We start from the raw sequence: 21,913 nt of genomic DNA, 5'->3' as shown, positions 1-21,913 counted from the left end.
GATTTGTAGTTTAATTCCATTGTGGTCAGATAGAATGCAAGGAATTATTTCATTTTTCCTGAATTTGTTAAGATTTGCTTTGTGTCCTAATATATGGTCTATTTTAGAGAATTTTCCATGTGCTGCTGAAAAGAATGTATATTCTGCAGCCTTTGGATGAAGTGTCCTGTATATATCTGTTAGGTCCATTCCTTCTATGACCTCTTTTAGTCTAGATGCCTCTCTGTTTATTTTTTCTTGGGCTGACCTGTCAATTTATGAGAGTGGAGTGTTAAAGTCACCCACTACCACTGTGTTTGGTGTTATCTGTGACCTTAGTTCTAATAGTGTTTGTTTGATGAATTTGGGAACCTCCATGTTAGATGCATATATGTTTAGGATTATAATGTCCTCCTGTTGGAGTGTGCCCTTAATCAATATAAAGTGACCTTCCTTATCTTTTTTTGACTAACATTGGACTGAATTCTACCTTGTCAGATATTAGGATAGTAACCCCTGCTTGTTTTCTAGGCCCATTTGCTTGAAACGCCTTTTTCCAACCTTTCAACCTAAAATAATTTCCATCTTTTGTAGAAAGATGAGTTTCTTGGAGACAACAAATTGTAGGATCCTGCTTTTTAACCCAGTCTGCAAACCTATGTCTTTTTGTTGGGGCATTGAGGCAGTTGATATTAAGAGATATTATTGAAAGGTGTGTATTTATGTTTGTCTTTTTTTTTTTTTGTGGTTCCAGTTCTACCTTTGCTCTGTTGTGTTAACTAGTATTTGAGTATTGCTTGTTTTTTCCAGGTTCCTTATATGTGTGCTTTCCCTTTTCTTCAGCATGGAGGATTCTATCAAGTATTTTCTGTAAAGCTAGTTTTATCATCAAATACTCCTTTAGCCTGATTTTTTTCATGGAATGTCCTTATTTCTCTGTGAATTTGAATGCATAGCTTTGCAGGATAAAGTAACCTTGGTTGACAATTGTTATCTTTCAGAACTTTGAATACATCACTCTAAGCCCATTGGCTTTTAAAGTTTGTGTTGAATAATCTGCTGTAATCCTGATGGGCTTGCCTTTGTAGGTAGCTTGATTTTTCTCTCTAACTGCTTTCAATATTTTTTATTTGGTTTGTGTGTTTGGTAGTTTGATTATAATATGGCAAGGAGAGGTTCTTTCCAGGTTTTGTCTGGCTGGGGTTCTAAAGGCTTCCTGTATCTGCATTGACACCTCTTTCCCAATTTGGAGGAAGTTTTCTTCTATGATTTTGTTGAAGATGCCTACTATGCCTTTGGAGTGGAATTCTTCTCCTTCTACTATGCCCTGAATTCTTATATTTGATCTTTTCATAGTGTTCCGAATATCTTGAAATTCCCACTCATACTTTTCTATAAGTTTGTCTGTCTGTTTGTTGGCCTGTATTAGATCTGCTACCTGGTCTTCTAGCTTAGATATTCTGTCCTCTCCTTCATCCATTCTACTGGTGAGATTTTCTACAGAGTTTTTTATTTCATTAACTGTGTTCTTCATTACTAGTAATTTTGACTGGTTTTTCTTTATTATTTCTATTTCCTTATTTATGTCTTGTACTGCCTTCTTTATTTCATGAAATTGGTGTCCTGCATTTTCTTTGATTCCTTTGATTTCCTCTTTGAGTTACTCTTTGACTCCTTTGATTTGTTCTCTGACTTCTTTGAACATATTTACAATCATTCTTTTGAAACCTTTCTCCGGCATTTCCTCTAACTAGTTCTCACTGGAGGTCATTTCTGATGCATTAATACTGTTAGGTGGATTTATATTGTCTTGCTTTTTAGTGTTTCTTGTGTTATAATGTATATATTTTTGCATCTTGGATTAAGTTAATGCTTGGATTTTCTAGCTAGCTGGGTATTCTTAGCTGTATCAATTGATTTGATGTTATATATCTTCAGGCTAGGAGCTTAAGGTGTTAGGTGTGGCTCTTAAGACTCTGAGAGTATATACAAAGGTGTTCCTAGGGGTTGAGTTTCCCTGCTATGGGAGTATTCAAGTAGGCTGAGTGGAATAAAATACAGGTAGATTCTAAAATTTAACTAAACACTGTACACATTCAATCAAAATCAGCACCAAATATTTTGCAAGAGTAGTTATTATAACAACCAGATCCTCTATCAACTAAGAGGTTAAGATTTCTGGTCTTTTGAGGGATCCAAGTCAGCTTGTGACCAAGTGAGACCCTTCCCTGGTGCAATCAATCCCAATTACCTTTTTGGATGATTTTGGTCTCAGTCAAGTTGCTGGCTTGGTTGTTGGGCTGCTGTCCTGATTTCTGGAGCTGGGCACTGGCTTTTCCTATGGGGCAAACCGAGGCTGGCAACTGTGGCCCTGCAGATCGGCACCCCCGCTGCTGGAGCTGCTACTGCTGCTACTGAAGCTGCCACTGCTGGATCTGTTGCTGCTGCTGTGAAAGCTGCCTTTGCTGGGTCTGTCGCCACTGCTACTGCTGCTGCTGTAGCTGCCACTGCTGGTTCCATCACTGCTGCCTTTGAAGCTGCCACTGCTGGATCCACCACTTCTGCCACCGAAGCTGCTGCTGCTGCCTCTGAAGCTGCCACTACTGGTTCTGACAGTGCTAAGGCTGCTATTGCCGGTCCCAGGGCCACTGATATTGCTGCCAGCCCCTGCTCCTGCTTGGGTCCTGCAGTCAGCTCTAGTTGGCGTGGCCGGGTCCTGGGACAGCTGCTGTGTTCACTGTTGCTGGGCACAGGCAGTGGGGGAAGGGAGGGAGCTGCAGCTGCTCTAGTTCTCTTGCTGTTCCATGTGTTCTTTTACCTCATGGTCTGCTCCTCCATTGTTTACTGCCACTCTCCCTTCACATTTCTTGAGTTGCAGAGAGCTCCAGTATGAGTGGAAGCTCCCTGCACCTGGCTTTTCCTGTGGCTCGAGCCGAGCCTGGTGGCTTTCTGGTACGCCGCCGCCACTGCGGTTGGCGGACCTGCTGGGGCTGCTTTTGCCAGCCTGTGTGGGCTCTGGATGCTCTGGATCTCTTCTACTTCTCCCCTGCCATTTCAATTTCCTATACATCTCACTTTTTAGTAAAAGTGTGTATTATGCTGAGTTTTTTTGGTCTTTTTCCTTCTAGGCTGTTTTGGCATTGTACCTATGCCGCCATCTTAACTGGAACCCAGAGCCAAATATTTTAAGATTAGGCTTTATCCCTCCTCTCCAGGGCCCTTCTTACCAGATGATCTCTCCCATACTCTTGTTGAGGGCTATATATTTTAATCTACTATCACTGAGAAAGGTTTCTATGGTACAAGTTCATTTTGGGTATAGTTTTGTGTCTAGTTTACCCCAACCTCACATTCCCTGTCCAAATCCTTCCATTCCTATTGTCTGGCCCTTGAGTTGCCTTTCAGTCATGCCAGCCATGATCTCCCCGATTAGGAACCACAAATAAGTGAGAACATGTGGCATTTGTCTTTTTGTGTTTGTGTGAGTTTGTGAAGTATGATCTGTTCTAAGTCTGTCCACTTTCCTACAAATGTCATTATATCCTTTTCTCTTACTGTTGAGTAGAATTGCATTGTGTAAATGTATCACAACTTCATTATCCAGTCATCCAAAGATGGGCACCTGGGCTGATTACAGTTCTTAGCTATTATGAGTTGAGCAGTTATAAGCATGACTGAACAAGTATCTCTGCAGTGAAGTATGGAGCCTATAGGTTAAATGCCCAGTAAAGGAATAACTAGGTCTGTTGGTCATTCTATTTTCCTCTTTTTCAGGAGTCTCCATATTGATTTCCATGGAGGTTGTACAAATTTGCACTCTTACTCACAGTGAGTGAGTGTTCCTCTTTCTAGACATCTTGCTGACATTTATTGTTATTTGACTTTTTTTTTTTTTAATGATTGCCATTCTGGAATCTCAAAGTTGTTTTGATTTGACATTTCCCTGATGGTTAAGGTTGTTGAACATTTCCTTAAATGTGTGTTAGCCATTTGTATTTTTTTCCTTTGAGAACTCTCTGTTCAATTCTCTGCCCCATTTTTGAGTGGGTTGTTTGAATTTTTATTGTTCATAGTCTTTTGACTTCTTTGTACATTGTAGATATTAGGTGTGTCAGTGGTATAGCTGGCAAAGATAGTCTCCCATTCTGTAGGTAATATGTTGACTCTGTTTATGGTTTATGTTAATGGTTTATATTATGACTGTTAATGGTATGTTTGTGCAAAAGATTTTGAGCTTCATGATATCCCACTGTTGAGTGATTATTTAATTTCCTGGGCTACTGGGGTACTGTTCAGAAAGTCTTTCCCCACTCCTATTTAGTGGAGAGTTCCTCCTACTTTCTCTTTCTCTTCGAGTAATTTAAGAGTTTAAGGTCTTATATTGAGGCCTTTAATCCATTTAGAGTTGATTTTTGTGCATTGTGAAATGAGTAGGCCTAGTGTAATTTTCTACATGCAGTTATTCATTTTGTCCAGCACCATTTGTTGAAGATGCTGTCTTTTCTTCAGTGTACATTATTGGCTCCTTTGTCAAATATCAAGTAGCTGTCATTACTTGAACTAAGATCTGGGTCTTCAATTCTGTTCCACTGGTCTATATATCTGTTTTTATGCCAGTACCATGCTGCTTTTGTTAGTATGGCTTTGTAGTATAGCTTTAGATACGGTATGATGATGCCTCCAGCGTTGTTTCTTTCACTGAGGATATGTTGGGATGTCCAAGGCCTACTGCCATTCCATATGAATTTTTAGATCATTTTTTATATCTCTGAGAAGAATGATACTGAGATTTTTATTGGTATTACATTAAATCTGTATATTGCATTTGGTAAAATTGCCATTTTCACAATATTGATTCTGCTTGTCCAGGATCATGGGAGGTCTTTCCATCTTCTCATGTCCTCCTCAGTTTCTTTCTTAAGTGTTGTTATGTTTTTATTATATAAGTCTTTCACATCCTTGGTTAGTTTTATTTCAAGATATTTGATTTTTCTTTTTGTGTGGCTATTGAAAATTGGACAGCCTTACTAATTTCTTTCTCTGTATATTTGTCCTTTGCATATAAAAAGACTACTGATTTTTGTGTGTTGATTTTGTATCCTGCAACTTTGCTGAAGGAATTTATCACCTTAGAAGTTTTTTTTTTAATTAATTAATTTATTTATTTATTTGAGAGCGACAGACACAGAGAGAAAGACAGATAGAGGGAGAGTGAGAGAATGGGCACGCCAGAGCTTCCAGCCTCTGCAAACGAACTCCAGATGTGTGTGCCCCCTTGTGCATCTGGCTAATGTAGGACCTGGGGAACCGAGCCTCGAACTGGGGTCCTTAGGCTTCACAGGCAAGCACTTAACAGCTAAGCCATCTCTCCAGCCCACTTTAGAAGTTTTATAGTGGATTCTTTTGGGTCACTTATGTATAGGATCATGTCATCTGAAAATAGGGCTAATTTGACTTCTTCCTTTCCCTTTTATCACTTTGTATCCCTTTTATATCTTTCCCCTGTCATATTGCTTGGGCTAGGGCTACTAGTACTATGTTGAAGAGCAGAAGTAAGAGTGGGAACCCCTGTGTTATTCCTGATCTTATTGGGAACTCATATTATTTGGGCTTTAGGTTCTTCATATATAGCCTTTATTATATCGGGATATAATCCCTCCATCCATATTCTTTCCAGCATTTTGATCATGAAGTAATATATTATGTCAAAGGCCTTGTCTGCATCTATTGAAATGATCATGTGGTTCTTGTGATTAAGTTTATTTATGTGCTGAAATACATTAACAGATTTCCACATATACATAGTTTTTTTCTGTTATATGTTTCATGTAAATATGTTTTTCTTTTGGTTTCATTTTATTTTATTTACTCTTTTGACTTTATTTGCTTAGCCAAAATTGTTTTTTTAATATTTTATTTTTATTAATGAGACAGAGAAATAGAAAGGGAGAAAGAAAGAGAGAGAGAGAGAAAAGGAGAGAGAGAGAATGGGTGCTCCAAGGCCTTTAGCCACTGCAAACAAACTCCAGACACATGCTCAAGTCTTATGGCTCATGGCTTATGTGGATCCTAGAAAATTAGACCTAGGTCCTTAGGCTTTGCAAGCATGTACATTAACCACTAATCTGTCTTTCCATCTTACAAAAATTGTTTTTATAAGTAGCTACTTGCACAAGTCACAAATATTTTCCCAGTAGTTAAGAATGTTTTGTGAACACAAATGGTTTTGTTATTTTAGACATTCTTTTTTTTTTTTTTGGTTTTTCAAGGTAGGGTCCCACTCTTGCCCAGGCTGACCTGGAATTCACTATGTAGGCTCAGGGTGGCCTCGATCCTCCTACCTCTGCCTCCTGAGGGCTTAGATAAAAGATGTGTGCCACCACACCCAGCTAGTCATTCCTATTTTAATGATAATTTTCATATTAAAGTTTCCAATGAGCAGATGAGTTTTAAATCTGGCTTCATATCAATGACATTTTGTTGAAAAACTAATTTTTTACAAGAGCATCTTTGTTGATACAGTATTATTTATGTCTCCTGCCTCTTCTACCCCCTTATTTTCAAAGCCTTTTATGCTATCTAAATAGTTTTTTTTTTTCCCTTGTTGCTTCTTCCTTTTCACATGTTTCCTCTGGCTGCATAGGACAACATCATATCAGTGAAATGGTTTCCCCAATAGTCTCGGTAAGCAAGAACTAAAATAAAAGGAGATGGTAAAGAATAAGTCTTAATGTAATTATGTAAAATATTTGCCAAGTGAATTTTGAAATTTACTTCAGGTCAACACCTAACTTGGGAGATCACATATATATAACCCATACTGAAATGTTTCTTAACATATTTGTTTAAATAAAATAATTGGCAATTTGGGGTTTTACATATTTTACTGTTACAAGTTTCTATCAAATCTTGAATAGATGTGACTTTTAGATAAATAACAAGTAGCATGTTTTGTAACCTTGATGAAATACCCAGCTAAAAAAATGTGGTAAGCAAGGAAAGAAATAATATACACTTATATGTTGGCAGGACTTGAACTCTGATGTACCTACAAATAAAATGAATTTTTCAAAGAAATCAATATATAAAACAGTACTCATATAATCATGTGTTAGATTAATCAATTATCTCAAAATATGAATTATATGTAGAATTAAATCTCATTTAAAAATATGCAAGAAAATAAAAGTTCTTGGTTCTGCAGGGTGTTGTGATAAGCAAAATAAAAAATCTAGGTTTGGTGGTAGATACCTATGACACTAGCACTTGGAAGGCTAAGGCAGGATGATCCTAAATTCAAGCTAAAGCTAACCTGGGCTTCAAAGTGAGGTCCTGTTTCAACAATCAAATAAACAAAAAGAGAAAAACATGGGAGGCTCAGTTACAACCTCTCATATTTCCTTAGTAAGTTTACTCTGGTTCTACATTTGCAATTTTCTCTTCTTTAATTCTTCTTTTCGAAGGAAGGTAAAGCTATAGGCACCATCTCTTGTAGCTTTAAGGTTAGAAATTTTCCATCCTACTTCTAAGCACTTGAATGTTACACTAGGAGTAAGTTTAAGTCATAACACCTGAACAAAGAAATTTTGCCAGTGGATTCCAACATTCTAGTGTATTTTTGTTTGTTTGTTTTGCTTTGTTTTGTTTTGAGAGAGAGAGAGAGAGAGAGAAAGAAAATTGGCATGCCAGAACCTCAGCCACTGATATTGAACTCCAGATGCTTGCACCACCTAGTGGGCATGTGCGACCCTGTGCTTGTCTCATCTTTGTGCATCTAGCTTATGTCAAATCTGGAGAGTACAAAGTGGGTCCTTAGAATTTGCAGGCAAGCACCTTAACCACTAAGCACTCTCTTTAGCCCTTGTTAGTGTTTTGTTTGTTTGTTTGCTTTCTTTATTGTAATTCCTTATATTCCTATAAGAAGTGTGAAGAGTATTCCCCAAGACCTTTGTGCTGTGAGCAGGTCACAACATTGTCAATGTGCTAAAATTTTTATTCTCTTAGCTTTGCAGTCAAAATGACCTATATGGCCCAAGCCACCAGGCCAGAGCCTCTTACCAATATCTGCAGCTATGATAAGGCAATTGTTGGAAAGGATGTATAGGTTATTTAGAAAATATAAAAGAAAATAAATAGTCATGAACTACTATAGATTTTCAAGCCAAATAAGTTTTGTAGGTCAGTAACTTTTTTTAAAAAAATAGCTATGGGAGTAAGATAAACAGTACAGAATATTTAAACATTAAAAAATCACAAAAAGCATTTTATAGCTTTCACCATGAGCTCACATATTAACATGTAGTTGGTCTTGCCAACAATCCCAAAAGCATTCATAGCAGTGAGGAAACTATCTTTAAAGCTACCCTGAGTTTCATGAATTTAAATAATTTTCTTGTGTTTAGTGTTTTCTACCATTAAATCATGTTTATTAATAAAAGAGCAAGCAGATTTTGGAGAAAAGACAATGTTTATGGCTTCTGTACTGTTTATGAAGCACTACAAGTTTGGGGAGTTAAATACTACTTCTCCTATCTTACTGTTGCTAAGAAACTGTTATAAGACTTTCCCTCAAGAAAATTAGTCTTGGGCTGGAGAGATGGCTTAGCGGTTAAGCGCTTGCCTGTGAAGCCTAAGGACCCCGGTTCGAGGCTCGGTTCCCCAGGTCCCACGTTAGCCAGATGCACAAGGGGGCGCACGCGTCTGGAGTTCATTTGCAGAGGCTGGAAGCCCTGGCGCGCCCATTCTCTCTCTCTCCCTCTATCTGTCTTTCTCTCTGTCACTCTCAAATAAATAAATAAATAAAAATTAAAAAAAAAAAGAAAATTAGTCTTATGAGCCCAAATTTCCTCTTATACAAGAAAAGAACAAAGGAGGAATAACACATCATATGGCCAATATATGGACAAAATGAGAAACCACATGAATTTCACAGGGCTGGACGCATTTTAGCTAGTCAATAATCATCATGCTACACTGACATAGTTTCATAAGCTATATACATATATGTACTAAATTGTATTCTTTCTCCCAGGTATAATAAAAATTTAGAAGAAGCCAAAAGACTTGGGATAAAGAAAGCTATCACAGCCAACATTTCCATAGGTGCTGCTTTTCTCCTCATTTATGCATCATACGCTCTGGCATTTTGGTACGGGACATCCTTGGTCATCTCAAATGAATATTCTATTGGACAAGTGCTCACTGTAAGTTATATAACAGAAATGGACTAATATTAAAAGTGCCAGTGAAATCAAGTGGTGCTGGCTTGGCTTAACAATAATTAATTATGGATCTGTATTTGAAAGTACATAAAGAGACATGCATTACTAGGTTAAATAGTAGGGAAAAAATGAGATGTATCTAAAAATTAGTTTTATTGTCTTTTTTTTTTTTTGTAGATGTCCTGCATAGTTTCTCTGGTAGCCAAAATAATATTAAACATTACTAGTTTCTGTAACATGAAGTTTCATTTGATGTCATTATTTCTTTTTGCTAAACTTGATAATAGGTTTTTCAACATTCACTTTATGATATATTGTTCACAAAACAAATGACAAAATATGCAGTTTAGTTTACATTCAACTTACTTCACAAACTTATAAAAGAAAAAGTGGGGCTGGAGACATGGCTTAGCAGTTAAGGTGCTTAGATGCGAAGCCTAAGGATCCAGGTTCAATTCCCCAGTACCCACCTAAGGCAGAGGTACAAGGTAGCACATGCATCTGGAGTTCATCTGCAGTGGTTAGAGGCCCTGGTGCACCCATGCACCTGTTTTCTCTCTATATCTGCCCCCCTTCAAATGACTAAAATAGAAAAAGTGTCATTTTTCTTAAAAAAAATTCTACTTGAAAGTTTCATATATTTTAGGGCCTGGGGAGATGGCTTAGTCAATAAAATGCTTGTGGCACAAACATGAGGTCCTGAGTTCTGTTCCCCAGTACCCAAATAAAAGCTGGGCAGGATAGCAAATACCTGTTATCTTAGCAGTGGGGAGGCAGAGGCAAGTAGAATGCTGGGGCTCAACTGCTAGCCAGTCTACTTAATTGGTGAACTCCAGGCCAATGAAAAACCTGCCAAACTCAATAAATGTGGACTAGACAGCATTCCTAACAAATGATATCTGAGGTTGTGTTCTGGCCTCCATAGGTATATGAACACACACACACACACACACACACACACACACACACACACACAGACACTCAAGAATAAAATGGTTCTATTATAATGTGGCACTATAGAATTTATATATGATTACTTCATTAAGCAACTAAGACATATTCTGATTTATAAACTATACGAAATTACTTAATAGTTAGAAATGTTTTTACATTGAAATTTTAAAAAATATTTTAAAATATTTTATGTTTTTATATGAGAGAGAGAGAGAGAGAGAGAAGTACATAGAGAGAGAGAAAATGGGCATGACAGAGCCTCTAGCCACTGCAAGTGAACTTCAGATACAGGTGCCACCTTGTGAATCCAGTTTTATGTGGGTACTAGGGAATTGAACCTTAGTCCTTTGGCTTAAAAATATTTTTTATTTATGTGAGAAAGAGAGAGAGAAAGAAGCACATAGAGAGAGAGATAATGGGCATGACAGAGCCTCCAGCCACTGCAAGTGAACTCCAGATACATGTGTCACTTTGTGCATCCAGTTTTACTAGGGTACTAGGGAGAGAGAGAAAAAGTGAGAATGGGTGTGCCAGGGCCTTTCAGCCACTGTGAACCTCCTTGTGTGCATGTGTGACATTGCATGCTTTTGTCACTGTGTGTCTGGCTACATGGGACCTGGAGATTTCAACATGCATTCTTAGGCTTCACAGGAAAGCACCTTAAATGCTAAGCCATCTCTTCAGCCCCCAAATTTCTTATATTATTTTAATTAACTAATTATTGCATTAGTTTTAAGAAGTATAGTATGATGTTTTGATATATATATATATATATATATATATATATATATATATATATATATATATATATCATATGGAAATTAAAATGATTGTCATCTATCACATACTTGACATTATGTGTGGTGAATCATTTGAAATTTGCTGTTGTATACTTTTAAGATTTTAAAAAATCTTTTTGATACTTTTTAAAATTAGTTTTGTGGGCTGGAGAGATGGCTTAGCGGTTAAGCGCTTGCCTGTGAAGCCTAAGGACCCCGGTTCGAGGCTCGGTTCCCCAGGTCCCACGTTGGCCAGATGCACAAGGGGGCGCACACGTCTGGAGTTCGTTTGCAGAGGCTGGAAGCCCTGGCGTGCCCATTCTCTCTCTCTCCCTCTATCTGTCTTTCTCTCTGTGTCTGTCGCTCTCAAATAAATAAATTTAAAAAAATTAAAATTAGTTTTGTACTCAGTCAAGTTGAGACCATTGTTAGGCTACTCCCTGTCCTTCCCCCTCTGCAGGGACCCTTGATGGGGAATATGCATCATGCATTGTGGGGTTAGCTATCAGTTATGGGTAGGAGTCAATGTCTCTGCATATTAAGACACAAAGTGTGGCTCTGACATTCTTTCCTCCCCCCTCTTTCACAGATTTCCCTGAGACATGTTGGGCTCATTTTAGGTCTGCTTTAGTGATGAGGTCTGGTGAGCCTCTGTGTTTCTGGATATCTGGTTTGGTAGGAGTTGATTGTTCTCTGTGTCTATCTCCTTCACCCTTGTTCTGGTACCAGGTTTACCATGTAAACAGCACTCTTGTTTGTTTCCCCACTTATTCTTAGTTTCAGCTGGGGCCCATTTGAGGTATAAATTCATTAATTTCTATTCTGATCTTAATTATTTCTTTCCATCTTCAGTTTTTTGGGTTGGATTATTCTTTCTAGTTCCTTTAGGTGGATGGTTAGGTTATTGATTTGGGATCTCTCTGTCTTTGTTATGAAGGTATTTTGTGCTATGAAATTTCCCTGAGGATCTCCTTCATTGTGTCCCATAAGCTTTGGCATGATGTGTTCTCATTGTCATTCATTTCTAGAAATTTTGCAATTTCATTTTTTATTTCGTCCACTACCCATTTATTGTTTAAAAGTGTGCTGTTCAATTTCCAGGAGCTGATGGTATTCTTGGTAGGTCTTTTGTTGTTAATTTCTAGCAATATAGCATTGTGATCTGATATCATACAGGGGATTATGTCAATCTTCCTAAATATATGGAGGCAGGTTTTGTGGCCCAGTATATGATCTATTTTAGAGGATGTTCCATAGGCTGCTGAAAAGAATGTGTAGTCTGTTGATTTGGGGTGATATGTTCTTAAGATATCCTTTAGGTCCAATTGTTCTATGGTTTTGTTAAGCTTTCTCACTTCCTTGTTGATTTTCTGTTTGAATGATCTATCTATTGCTGATAATGGAGCATTGAAGTCTCTAACTATGAGGGCGTTGGTGGGTATTTCTTTTTTATTTTCAAGTAGGTTTTGTTTTATGATTTTGGTGCCCCTGTTTTTGGTACACAAAGATTTATGATTGTGATATCTTGTTGATGGATTGTTCCCTTGATAAGTAGGAAGTGCCTTGTCTTTTTGATTATTTTTGGATTGAAGTCTATTTTATCTGATATTATTATAGCTATGCCTGCGTGTTTCTCATTCCCATTTGCTTGGAATATCGTTTTCCACCCTTTTACCCTGAGGAGGTGCCTGTCTTTAGTGGTGAGGTGGGTTTCTTGAAGATAACAGATTGAGGGGTCTAATTTTCTGATCCACCCTGTTAGCTTATGTCTCTTGATGGGTGAATTGAGGCCATTAATATTTAGGGTAATGACTGTGAGGTTTGGTTTGATCCCTGCTATATTGTGTTGGTTTATTTGGTCTGGTGTTTTCATGGACTTTGAAGTTTTTTGTGCCTTCTCTGAGTTTGATTATTGTGATTGCTTCTTGAAGTGACTTGAGGTTGACTATTTGACTCTTCTGTGTGGAGAATTTCCTGAAATACTCTCTGTAGGTTTGGCTTTGCATTCGTATCATTGTAAAGCTGAGTTTTGCCATGAAAAGTTGTTCTTTCACTGTTTGTTATGAAGGATACTTTTGCTGGGTGGAGTAGTTTGGGTTGGAAGCCATAGGTTCTTAGACTTTTTAGTGTTCTGTTCCAGGTGCTTATGGATTTCAGGGCTTCTATTGAGAAGTCTGAAGTAATTCTGATGGGGTTACCTATAAATGTGATGTGCTATTTTTCCCTAGCTGATTTTAGGATTTTCTCTTTGGTATCAGTTTTTAGAGTGTTAATGACAATATGTCTTGGAGAGTTTCTCCTTTGGTGCAGTCTGTTTGGAGTTCTTTTAGCTTCTTGTATCTTGATGGGCCTTTCTTTTGAGAGAGTGGGAAGGTTTATTTGATAATTTTGTTAAATAAGTTCTCCATGCCTTTAGTGTGAATTTCTTCCCCTTCTGGTATTCCTATGATCTGAATGTTATGACACTCAAGGGTATCACACAGCACCCTCATGTTCTGTTCACAGAAATTTTTATACTTATTGAAACATTTGAACTCTAAAACTGTTTTTTCTGTTTTGTCTTCCAGGTCTGAGTTTCTATCCTCCACATAGCTGACTCTATTTTTTTTTAATTAATTAATTTATCTTTTATTGATTAGTTTTTTACTCAGTGAATACAGTCAAGTTGGTACCATTGTTAGGCTCATCCATGTCCTACCCCCTCCTTCTGGCCCCTCCTTGTTGAGGTATATGGGTCATGCATTATGGAGTTAGCCCACAGTTATGGGTAGGAGAAATGTCTCTGTGTATCATGACCCAAAGAGTGGCTCTGACATTCTTTCCATCCCCTCTTCAGCAAAATTTCCCTGAGCCATGTTGGGTTCAGTTTTGTTCTGCTTCAGTGATGAGGTGTTGGGGGGCCTCTGGGTCTGTGGATGTTTGATTTAGTAGGAGTTGATTGTTCTCTGTGTTGATCTCCTTCACCCTTAAGCCGATACCCAGTTCAACAAGAAAATAGCACCCTTGCTTGTTTTGCCAGTTGATCTTAGTTTCAGCTGGGGCCCTTTTGAGGTATGATGGGGTGGTTCTCTCTTGAAGATCTGCATCTATCTGAAAAAGAGAAGCAGATTCTCCAGTGGAGAGTAAAGTTAGCACCAGACAAATGGGATAACCCTTATTATTATTATTATTATTATTATTTTACAAAGAATTTAATAGCTGTAGGCCCTCTTGTAGCCTATGATTGGTGGTAGCTTGATAATGGAAAGCAGGCTCATTTTGGGATATGATTCTGATTTGTTACCCAGCTCCAGCTATCTGTTCCATTCCACTGAGAAGATCAGTTAGCCAAATCAAGAGCAGTTGGTTTCCCACCATGTCATTGTACCACTATTACACTTGTGTGAGCATCACGTCAGGTTGTTTGCTGCTAAGTAGGTTAGATCATGAGTTTCTTGGACAGATATTGGCCGTTTTCCCCCAATCATTCATGTAGCACTTTCTGGCACTAGAAGCGCTGTCTGGGGACTGACTCTCTTCCAGCTTCCAGCCATGTTACTCTGTGTTATGTTTCAACAGCATCTGGTGTCTTCAGCACTAGGGTCTTACCACAGACCTTTGGTGGGTCATCAAGTACTCTGACAGAAATCTGTCTTCTTTTGGGAAACTTTGTAGGTCTCTCTGATCAAGAGCTCATTGTGGATGATAACCACATACTGGTACTAGGAGTTACAAGTCAGTGCCCAAGAAAAGAAGAAAAAAAAAGATAAGTAATATAAAAGACATAGAAGAGAGAGAAGAGTGAAGAGAGAGAGAGAGAGAGAGAGAGAGAAGGAGGGAGGGAGAGAGAGGGAAAGAAAAGAAACAGGAGAAGATTAAGATCAGTCTTCATCATGCCCTCTCCAGGGCCTTCTGATTCAGGTGTTCAATCTAAGCACCTGATGAAGGTTCAACCATTTGGCCTGTCTTTTAGGATGTAGAATTTTATGGTACCATTGCCATTTGGGTCCACATTTGTGTGCTCCACTCCTCTCTTACCCTCCACTCCCTCCTCACCTACCCATTTTGTTAGTGTATTGTTTGACGTTTTATTGTTTAGGTTTTTGAGTTCTTTGCAGATTCTAGAAATTAGGCCTCTGAATGTTGGATATTCAGCAAATATTTTCTCCTGTTCTGTGGGTAATCTATTGGCTCTGGTTATTGTATGTATGTCTGTGAAGAGATTTTCAGCTTCATGTTATACCATTGGTTGAGTGATTGTTAAAGATCCTAAGCTACTGAGGTTCTGTTCAGGAAGTCTTTTCCAATTCCAATATCATGGAAAGTTCCTCCTATATTTTCTTCCAATAGTAACTTAGTTTCCAGTCTTATATTGAGGTCTTTGAGCCATTTGGACTTGATTGTGACACATGGTGAGATGTGCAGATCAAGTTTCAATTTCCTGCATATGGTTATCCAGTTTGTTCAGCACCATTTGTTAAAGATGCTGTCTTTTTTCCAGCCTATATTGTTAGGGCCTTTGTCAAATATGAAGTAGCTGTATTTACTTGACCAAAAGTCCAGGTCCTCAATTATATTCCATAGGCCTATACTCCTGTTTTTATGCCAGTACCATGCTGATTTTATTACTATGGCTTTGTAATATAGCTTTAGATCAGGAATGGTGATGCCTCCAGAGGTGTATCTTTTGCTGAGGATATGTTTGGATATCAGAGGCCTTCTGCCTTTCCATATGAATTTTGAGAATATTTTTTTCTATCTCTGTGAAGAACAATGTTAGAATTTTGATTGGTATTACATTAAATCTGTATATTGCCTTTGGTAGGATTGCCATTTTCACAATGTTAATTCTGCCTATCCAGGAGCATGGGAGGTATTTCTATTTCCTCAAGCCCTCCTTGATTTTGTTTTTGAGAGCTTTTATGTTTTTTATTATATAGATCTTTCACATCTTTGTTAATGTTATTCCAAGGTATTTTATTTTATTTTTTTGCTATTGAACACATGGTGGGTGGATTGGCCTGAGCTCAAGCAGAGTGGGAAGCTGAAGCAGCCTGAGAAGATGCTGAAGCAGTCTGAGCTCTCACTTGGCACAATGCCAAAGCAGTCTGAGCTCCTGCATGGCAGTGGGGCCAAAGTTGTCTGAGCTCTCACACAGTAATGTGCCAAAGCTGCCTGTGCTCACGCTCGGAGAGACACTGAAGCAGCCAAAAGTTGTGCATGGCGGAACACTGGGACACAGAATCAGTCTGAGCTCACCTGCAACAGGACACTGGTGGTCAGCCAGCGTGGTAGACAGGCAGGGGCTTGCACCTGAGCTGGCGCAGGCTGATAAGCAGAGTGAACCTGAGCTTGCTTGGGCAGGTGGAATGGGCCTGAGCTCCCCTGTGAAAGGGTGGCAGCCAGAGCAGTAAGTGGACAAATGTACAGACAGGCTAAGCTTGCACAAGTGGGATCAGTGGCGTGTGTGTGTGTGGCAGGCAAATGGACCGAAGGAGCCTGAGATCGGTGGGCCAGTGGGCAGAGCCTGCCCAATGTCATGCATGGGCAGGAGTAGCAAAGCGATAACCCCTGGGCAGTGAGGCGCGTGCAGAGTGCAGATCGGGGGCTGCGAGTGCCTCAGTAGGACTCTAGCCATTTTCCTTCTCTCTGGTGGATCATGGCCTCTCTGGCTTCTCCACTGTGTTTAGGAATAAACTATATTCCTTCACTTTTCAGAAGAAGAGCATTTTTGCTGAGGCTTTGCTTAAATCCTTCCCTAGGCTGGTTTGGTATGGCTCTATGCCGCCATCCTACCCGGAAGTCTCATTTTTCTGATTCTTGATGCTTCTTGGAATTCATCCTTGCATATCTTTGTCTTCATTTAGCCAAGCCAGCTGGTTTTTGAGGTCCTCTTTTTTTTTTTTTTTCACTCTCCTTCATATCTGTTAACTATCTTTGGATCCCTTCCATTTTCTTATCTATTAGGTCTAGTGGTGATAGCATCCACACTATTATCAGTCCTTTGTTGCTTTTCTGCAAGTTCTACCATTAGCTTGGTCAATTTGCATTTTTCATAACTTCATTTGGGGGTTCTGATTCTAAAGTCTCTGCTCTGTTTTGATTAGAAATATCCATTTTAGGACTGGGCGATCTTATTGGGTTTACTTGCATTTGATTGTTCATGTTATTCCTTTTGTGCTGTGGTTTGCCCATCACAGTGTAGTGGCAGGGAGAATGAGACTCTGGCGGTGATGGGCAGGGGGAGTGGTGCTGCTTTCATATGGGGCAGGGGAGCAGGGTGGCTTTCACATGGGGGCAGGGGGAGCGGGTCAGAGGTCACACAGAGGCAGGGAGTGGGTCTGAGTTCACATAAGGGGAGCAGGTCTGAGGTCATGCAGGCTGGGGGAGGTAGTCTGAGGTTGCATGGGCAGGGGGAGTGGGTCTGAGTTTGCGCCGGCGGGGGGAGCAGTTCTGAGGTCATGCGTGAGGGGAGTGGGGTGATCGCCCTTGTGCCGTGGTGCAAGTGGAACTATACTGGCCTGTGACCCCTTGCCTGCAGTTAGTGTAGGAGGCTGGGACTATGGCTAGGACAGCTGCTTGAGGGGATTGGAGTTCTGGTGGGCTACTCAATAGCATAGGAATCAGCAGATTCCCCTTTGTTTCCCCTTCATGCCCTCCCACTGGAGGTCTATTAGAGACTGCTCTCCCCTAAAGGACCCAATGAACCCTTAACGTCTTGTTTTTCCTTCCCTGGAAGGTGTGGAATGGTTAGGTGGATGCCATCTTGACCAGAAGTCTTTTTGATACCTACTCTTAAGATATTTTTAACACCTAAAATCTATATGTTCCTATGATATTTTAAAATGCAATTAGTTATGTTGGTAAAAGAGGAAGTGTAAAAAGTGGTAGTAAATAAAATACACCAATGGTTTAACTTCATTTTTCTCAGGTCTTCTTTTCTGTATTAATTGGGGCCTTTAGTATTGGACAAGCATCTCCAAATATTGAGGCATTTGCAAATGCAAGAGGAGCAGCTTATGAAATCTTCAGGATAATTGATAATGTAAGTCTGATCTGCCCATTGCAACATCTACATAAAATATTTTTCAGTAGAGTCAGTTATTTTCACAATAATAACTCTCCTTAAAGGTTCACTATAAAGTAGTTATTGAAACCTAGTTATCTCCTAAAATGCTTTTCTGTAGGAGCCAAGCATTGACAGCTTCTCAAAGAAGGGGCATAAACCAGACAATATTAAGGGAAATTTGGAATTCAAAAATGTTCACTTCAGCTACCCATCCCGAAAAGAAGTTCAGGTATGGTGATAACTGGTAAATCAGAGATTAAAAATGAATTGGATGAAAAGCTTCTAATTCTCTAAGAGATTGCAGAACAAAATATGTTATGTATACAATAAAGCTTGCTATTGGTTCATCAGTCCATAGAATCTTCATGCATCTCTGTGAGTGGAGATTACCATTGATTTCTCTCTTGTTCTGATAGATCCTGAAGGGACTCAACCTGAAGGTGCAGAGTGGGCAGACAGTAGCCCTGGTTGGGAACAGTGGCTGTGGGAAAAGCACAACTGTCCAGCTGCTGCAGAGGCTCTATGACCCCATAGAGGGTGTGGTAAGTTAGACACATGGAGCTGTCAGTAGTTACCATTCTGATGCTGTGATTCTAAGTACAGATTATGAAATTCACACTTATGCTTTATTTCAGGTCAGTATCGATGGTCAGGACATTCGGACCATAAATGTAAGGTATCTGAGGGAAATTATCGGTGTGGTGAGTCAGGAACCTGTGCTGTTTGGCACCACGATAGCTGAAAACATTCGCTATGGTCGTGAAAATGTCACCATGGATGAGATTGAGAAAGCTGTCAAGGAAGCCAATGCCTATGACTTCATTATGAAACTACCTCATGTGAGTTCCTCACCCCTCATTCTAGAGCTCAGAGAAGAGATAGCTCTGGCCTAATATAGTCCACACAAAGTTAGGAAATTCCCCGAAATTTGAAAACCCTGATTAAAAGGGGAATCAAGTTTAGTGTTGATGTTTAATTTCTAGCCCCAGATAGAGAGATTTTAAAATTGGGTTTGGTTGCTGCTGTGTCTTAAAGAACTGGACTGGACTGGAGTGACACTGGTGAGTTATGGGTGCTTGATGGGATTATAAATGTGAAATCAGGTGGTATATTGCTCTGTTAAATCTTCCTGTCTGTTTTCTGCTATAGAAATTTGACACCCTGGTGGGAGAGAGAGGGGCCCAGCTGAGTGGTGGACAGAAACAGAGAATTGCTATTGCCCGTGCCCTGGTTCGCAACCCCAAGATCCTCCTGCTGGATGAGGCCACATCAGCCCTGGACACAGAGAGTGAAGCAGTAGTTCAGGCAGCCCTGGATAAGGTCTGTGAACCCTAATTCCAAAGATCTGATTTATAGTAACAATAATATCCTACTGCTCATGTTTCTTAATCTTGGGCTTAGAAAAAAGCATTGGGCCGTAGATGTCTTTTTGTTTGTTTGCCTGTTTAATGTTTGTTTATTTCTCTGATTTTTTAAAAAGTAGAATTGAGTAAAATTTCATTTTCAGTAAAATTTCAAAACTTTATGTTTTTTAAACAATGAGAAATATAGATTCAAATAGGAATGGGCCCATATTTACTCTAATTCTCCCCTAATAAAAAATCATATATGTTCCTTTAATCATCTTATCAATGTTCTTAATAGATTGTTCATGAAGGGTAAAATAGCCTATGAACCATTCTGTGAGCTAAAATGGAGGAAGTTTTCTTTATTTTGGCTATCTATGAGTTCATATCTCCATTTACTTCTTTTGTGAGTTTGTTTTTGAGGTATAGTCTCATTTTATTCAATCTCACTGAATTCCAAAAATTGCTTTGGGCATTCAGGATCAGACCAATCCTTAGATATTTTTTTCCTTAAAGAGACAGAAAGAGAGAGAGAGAGAGAGCTGGGTCTGGGGAGATGGCTTGGTGGAACACCAAGAACACCTTGCTGCTTATTAGCCAAGAGGACCTTCCAGGCTGACCTGGAACTCACTGTGTAGCCCTAGTCTGGCTCTGAGTTTATGGAGATTCTCCTACCTCAGCTTCTGGAGTACTAGGTGGGATTAAAAGCATGTATTACCACACTTTGTTTTCAAGTTTACTTATTGTTTGCTCATCTCTGTCTCCTTAAAGAGTGACAGAATTCATAGGGATTTAGATAAAGAAATTTCAAGCAATTTCTGGTTATCTGCCTTAGTTCTATGTTTCATTAAAAATGAGATTAGCACTGGGTATGGTGGCATACACCTTTAATCCCAGCACTCCAGAGGCAGAGGTAGAAGAATCGCCATGAGTTCAAGGCTACCCTGAGACTACATAGTGAATTCCAGGTCAGCCTGAGCTAGAGTGAGACCCTAACTCGAAAAAAAAAAAAAAAAAAAAAAAGAAAGAAAGAAGGAAAAAAAAAATGAGACTAGCATTTAAAAACATTCACATTGCTCTTCAATTTATCCATATATGAACCTTGAAGCAAATATCATTAATTAAGCACTTTATTTAAAATGAGAAGCTCTTTTTGTGCATTACATTATTTAATCATTATTATCTACCCTAAGAACTGATAATTGTTAAGTTTTACATATGAATAATTGTAAGTTTTACATATGAATACATCAACCTTACAAAAGAAAGAAAGAAAGAAGGAAAGAGAGGGGGAGGGAGGGAGGGAAGGAAGGAGGAAAGAAGGAAGGAAGGGAGGGAGGGAGAAAGGAAGGTGGAAAGGATATTTAAAAAACATTTTTAAAAGACTTGGATAAATATTTAGAATTCATAAATTGAAGAAACAAGATTTGGATTCAGGTCAATCAAGCACTGACATCTGAACTTTGGGCCCTCATCTTTCTCTTTGGATCTTGATTTTCTAAGTGAATCATTCCGTAATTCTTCAGGTTGATTGCTGGCTAAATGTAATTTATGTGTATGTATGTATGTATGTATGTATGTATATATGTGTGTATATATATGTGTATATATATATATGTAGTCAATATAGCACCTGTCCTGTTTGTTTTGGTTAATGCCTGGGACATTGGGCTTTATATTTTTAATTGCTTGATAATTGCTCTAAGTTTATATTGATAAGTGTTAAGTTACATTAATATATAAATGTGATTTTAAATTTATTATAATAAAACAAGAGTTTAACCATTATCAGTTGATTTTACCTTTACTAAAGCCAGATACTCTTGGGTGATAGTTTTAAAGTATTCAGTAAACATAAATTAAATGAATGAGTTTGCTTGTATTTAATTGTTCAGGTACCAAAATCTAGATTTCTCTCTTTAGGCCAGAGAAGGCCGGACCACCATTGTGATAGCTCATCGCTTATCTACCGTGCGCAATGCTGATGTCATCGCTGGGCTTGATGATGGAGTCATTGTGGAGAAGGGAAATCATGATGAACTCATGAAAGAGAAAGGCATTTACTTCAAACTAGTCACAATGCAGGTGTAGTATAACTACAGAATTTTCCTTTATTATAAAGGTAACAAGCTGATACTGCTGTGTTTAATGCTATAGATAAATGTTATTTATTTGGTTACTTAAGATGTAGGAAAAAATTCATTTGGGTATTTAGAATCAGGCCAAGTCTTTAGATATATTTTCCTTGAGAAAAAAGAGAGAGAGAGGAACTAGGGCTGGGGAGATGGCTCAGTGGGTAAAAACACGTTGCTTCTTAAGGATGAGAGTCTAGAGATAGAGAGATATCTAAGCAGTTAAGGTGCTTGCCTGTAAAACCTAAGGTCCCATGTTCTACTCTCCAGATCTCATGTAACCCAGATGCACAAAGGTGAGGCAAGCACAAGGTCTCACATGACCACTAGGTGGCGCAAGCATCTGGAGTTTGATTGCAGTGGCTGAGGCCCTGGCACACTAGTTCTGTGTGTGTGTGTGTGTGTGTGTGTGTGTGTGTGTGTGTGTGTGCCTTTCTCTCTCTCTCTCTCTAAT

At 38.9% G+C, this 21,913-nt stretch overlaps 1 protein-coding gene across 2 annotated transcripts in view; it reads left to right on the top strand.

Moving 5' to 3' along the window:
- The window catches only part of LOC101594396 (ATP-dependent translocase ABCB1), a 104,469-nt gene that overhangs the window by 42,473 nt on the left and 40,083 nt on the right, over positions 1-21,913 (top strand). Inside the window, exons 9-15 of one of the 2 annotated variants that reach the window (XM_045160430.1) lie at positions 9,011-9,182; positions 17,844-17,957; positions 18,100-18,210; positions 18,398-18,523; positions 18,617-18,820; positions 19,131-19,301; positions 21,251-21,412. In XM_045160430.1, the coding sequence (XP_045016365.1) occupies positions 9,011-9,182; positions 17,844-17,957; positions 18,100-18,210; positions 18,398-18,523; positions 18,617-18,820; positions 19,131-19,301; positions 21,251-21,412 (1,060 nt within the window). The remainder of the gene's footprint in view (positions 1-9,010; positions 9,183-17,843; positions 17,958-18,099; positions 18,211-18,397; positions 18,524-18,616; positions 18,821-19,130; positions 19,302-21,250; positions 21,413-21,913) is intronic. The other variant, XM_045160431.1, reaches the window with a different exon arrangement.

This window comes from Jaculus jaculus, chromosome 10, assembly GCF_020740685.1.
Source record: "Jaculus jaculus isolate mJacJac1 chromosome 10, mJacJac1.mat.Y.cur, whole genome shotgun sequence".
Lineage (NCBI taxonomy): Eukaryota > Metazoa > Chordata > Mammalia > Rodentia > Dipodidae > Jaculus > Jaculus jaculus.
The sequence above is the reverse complement of the archived record's forward strand: the minus strand, read 5'-3'. Positions and strand labels throughout refer to the sequence as shown.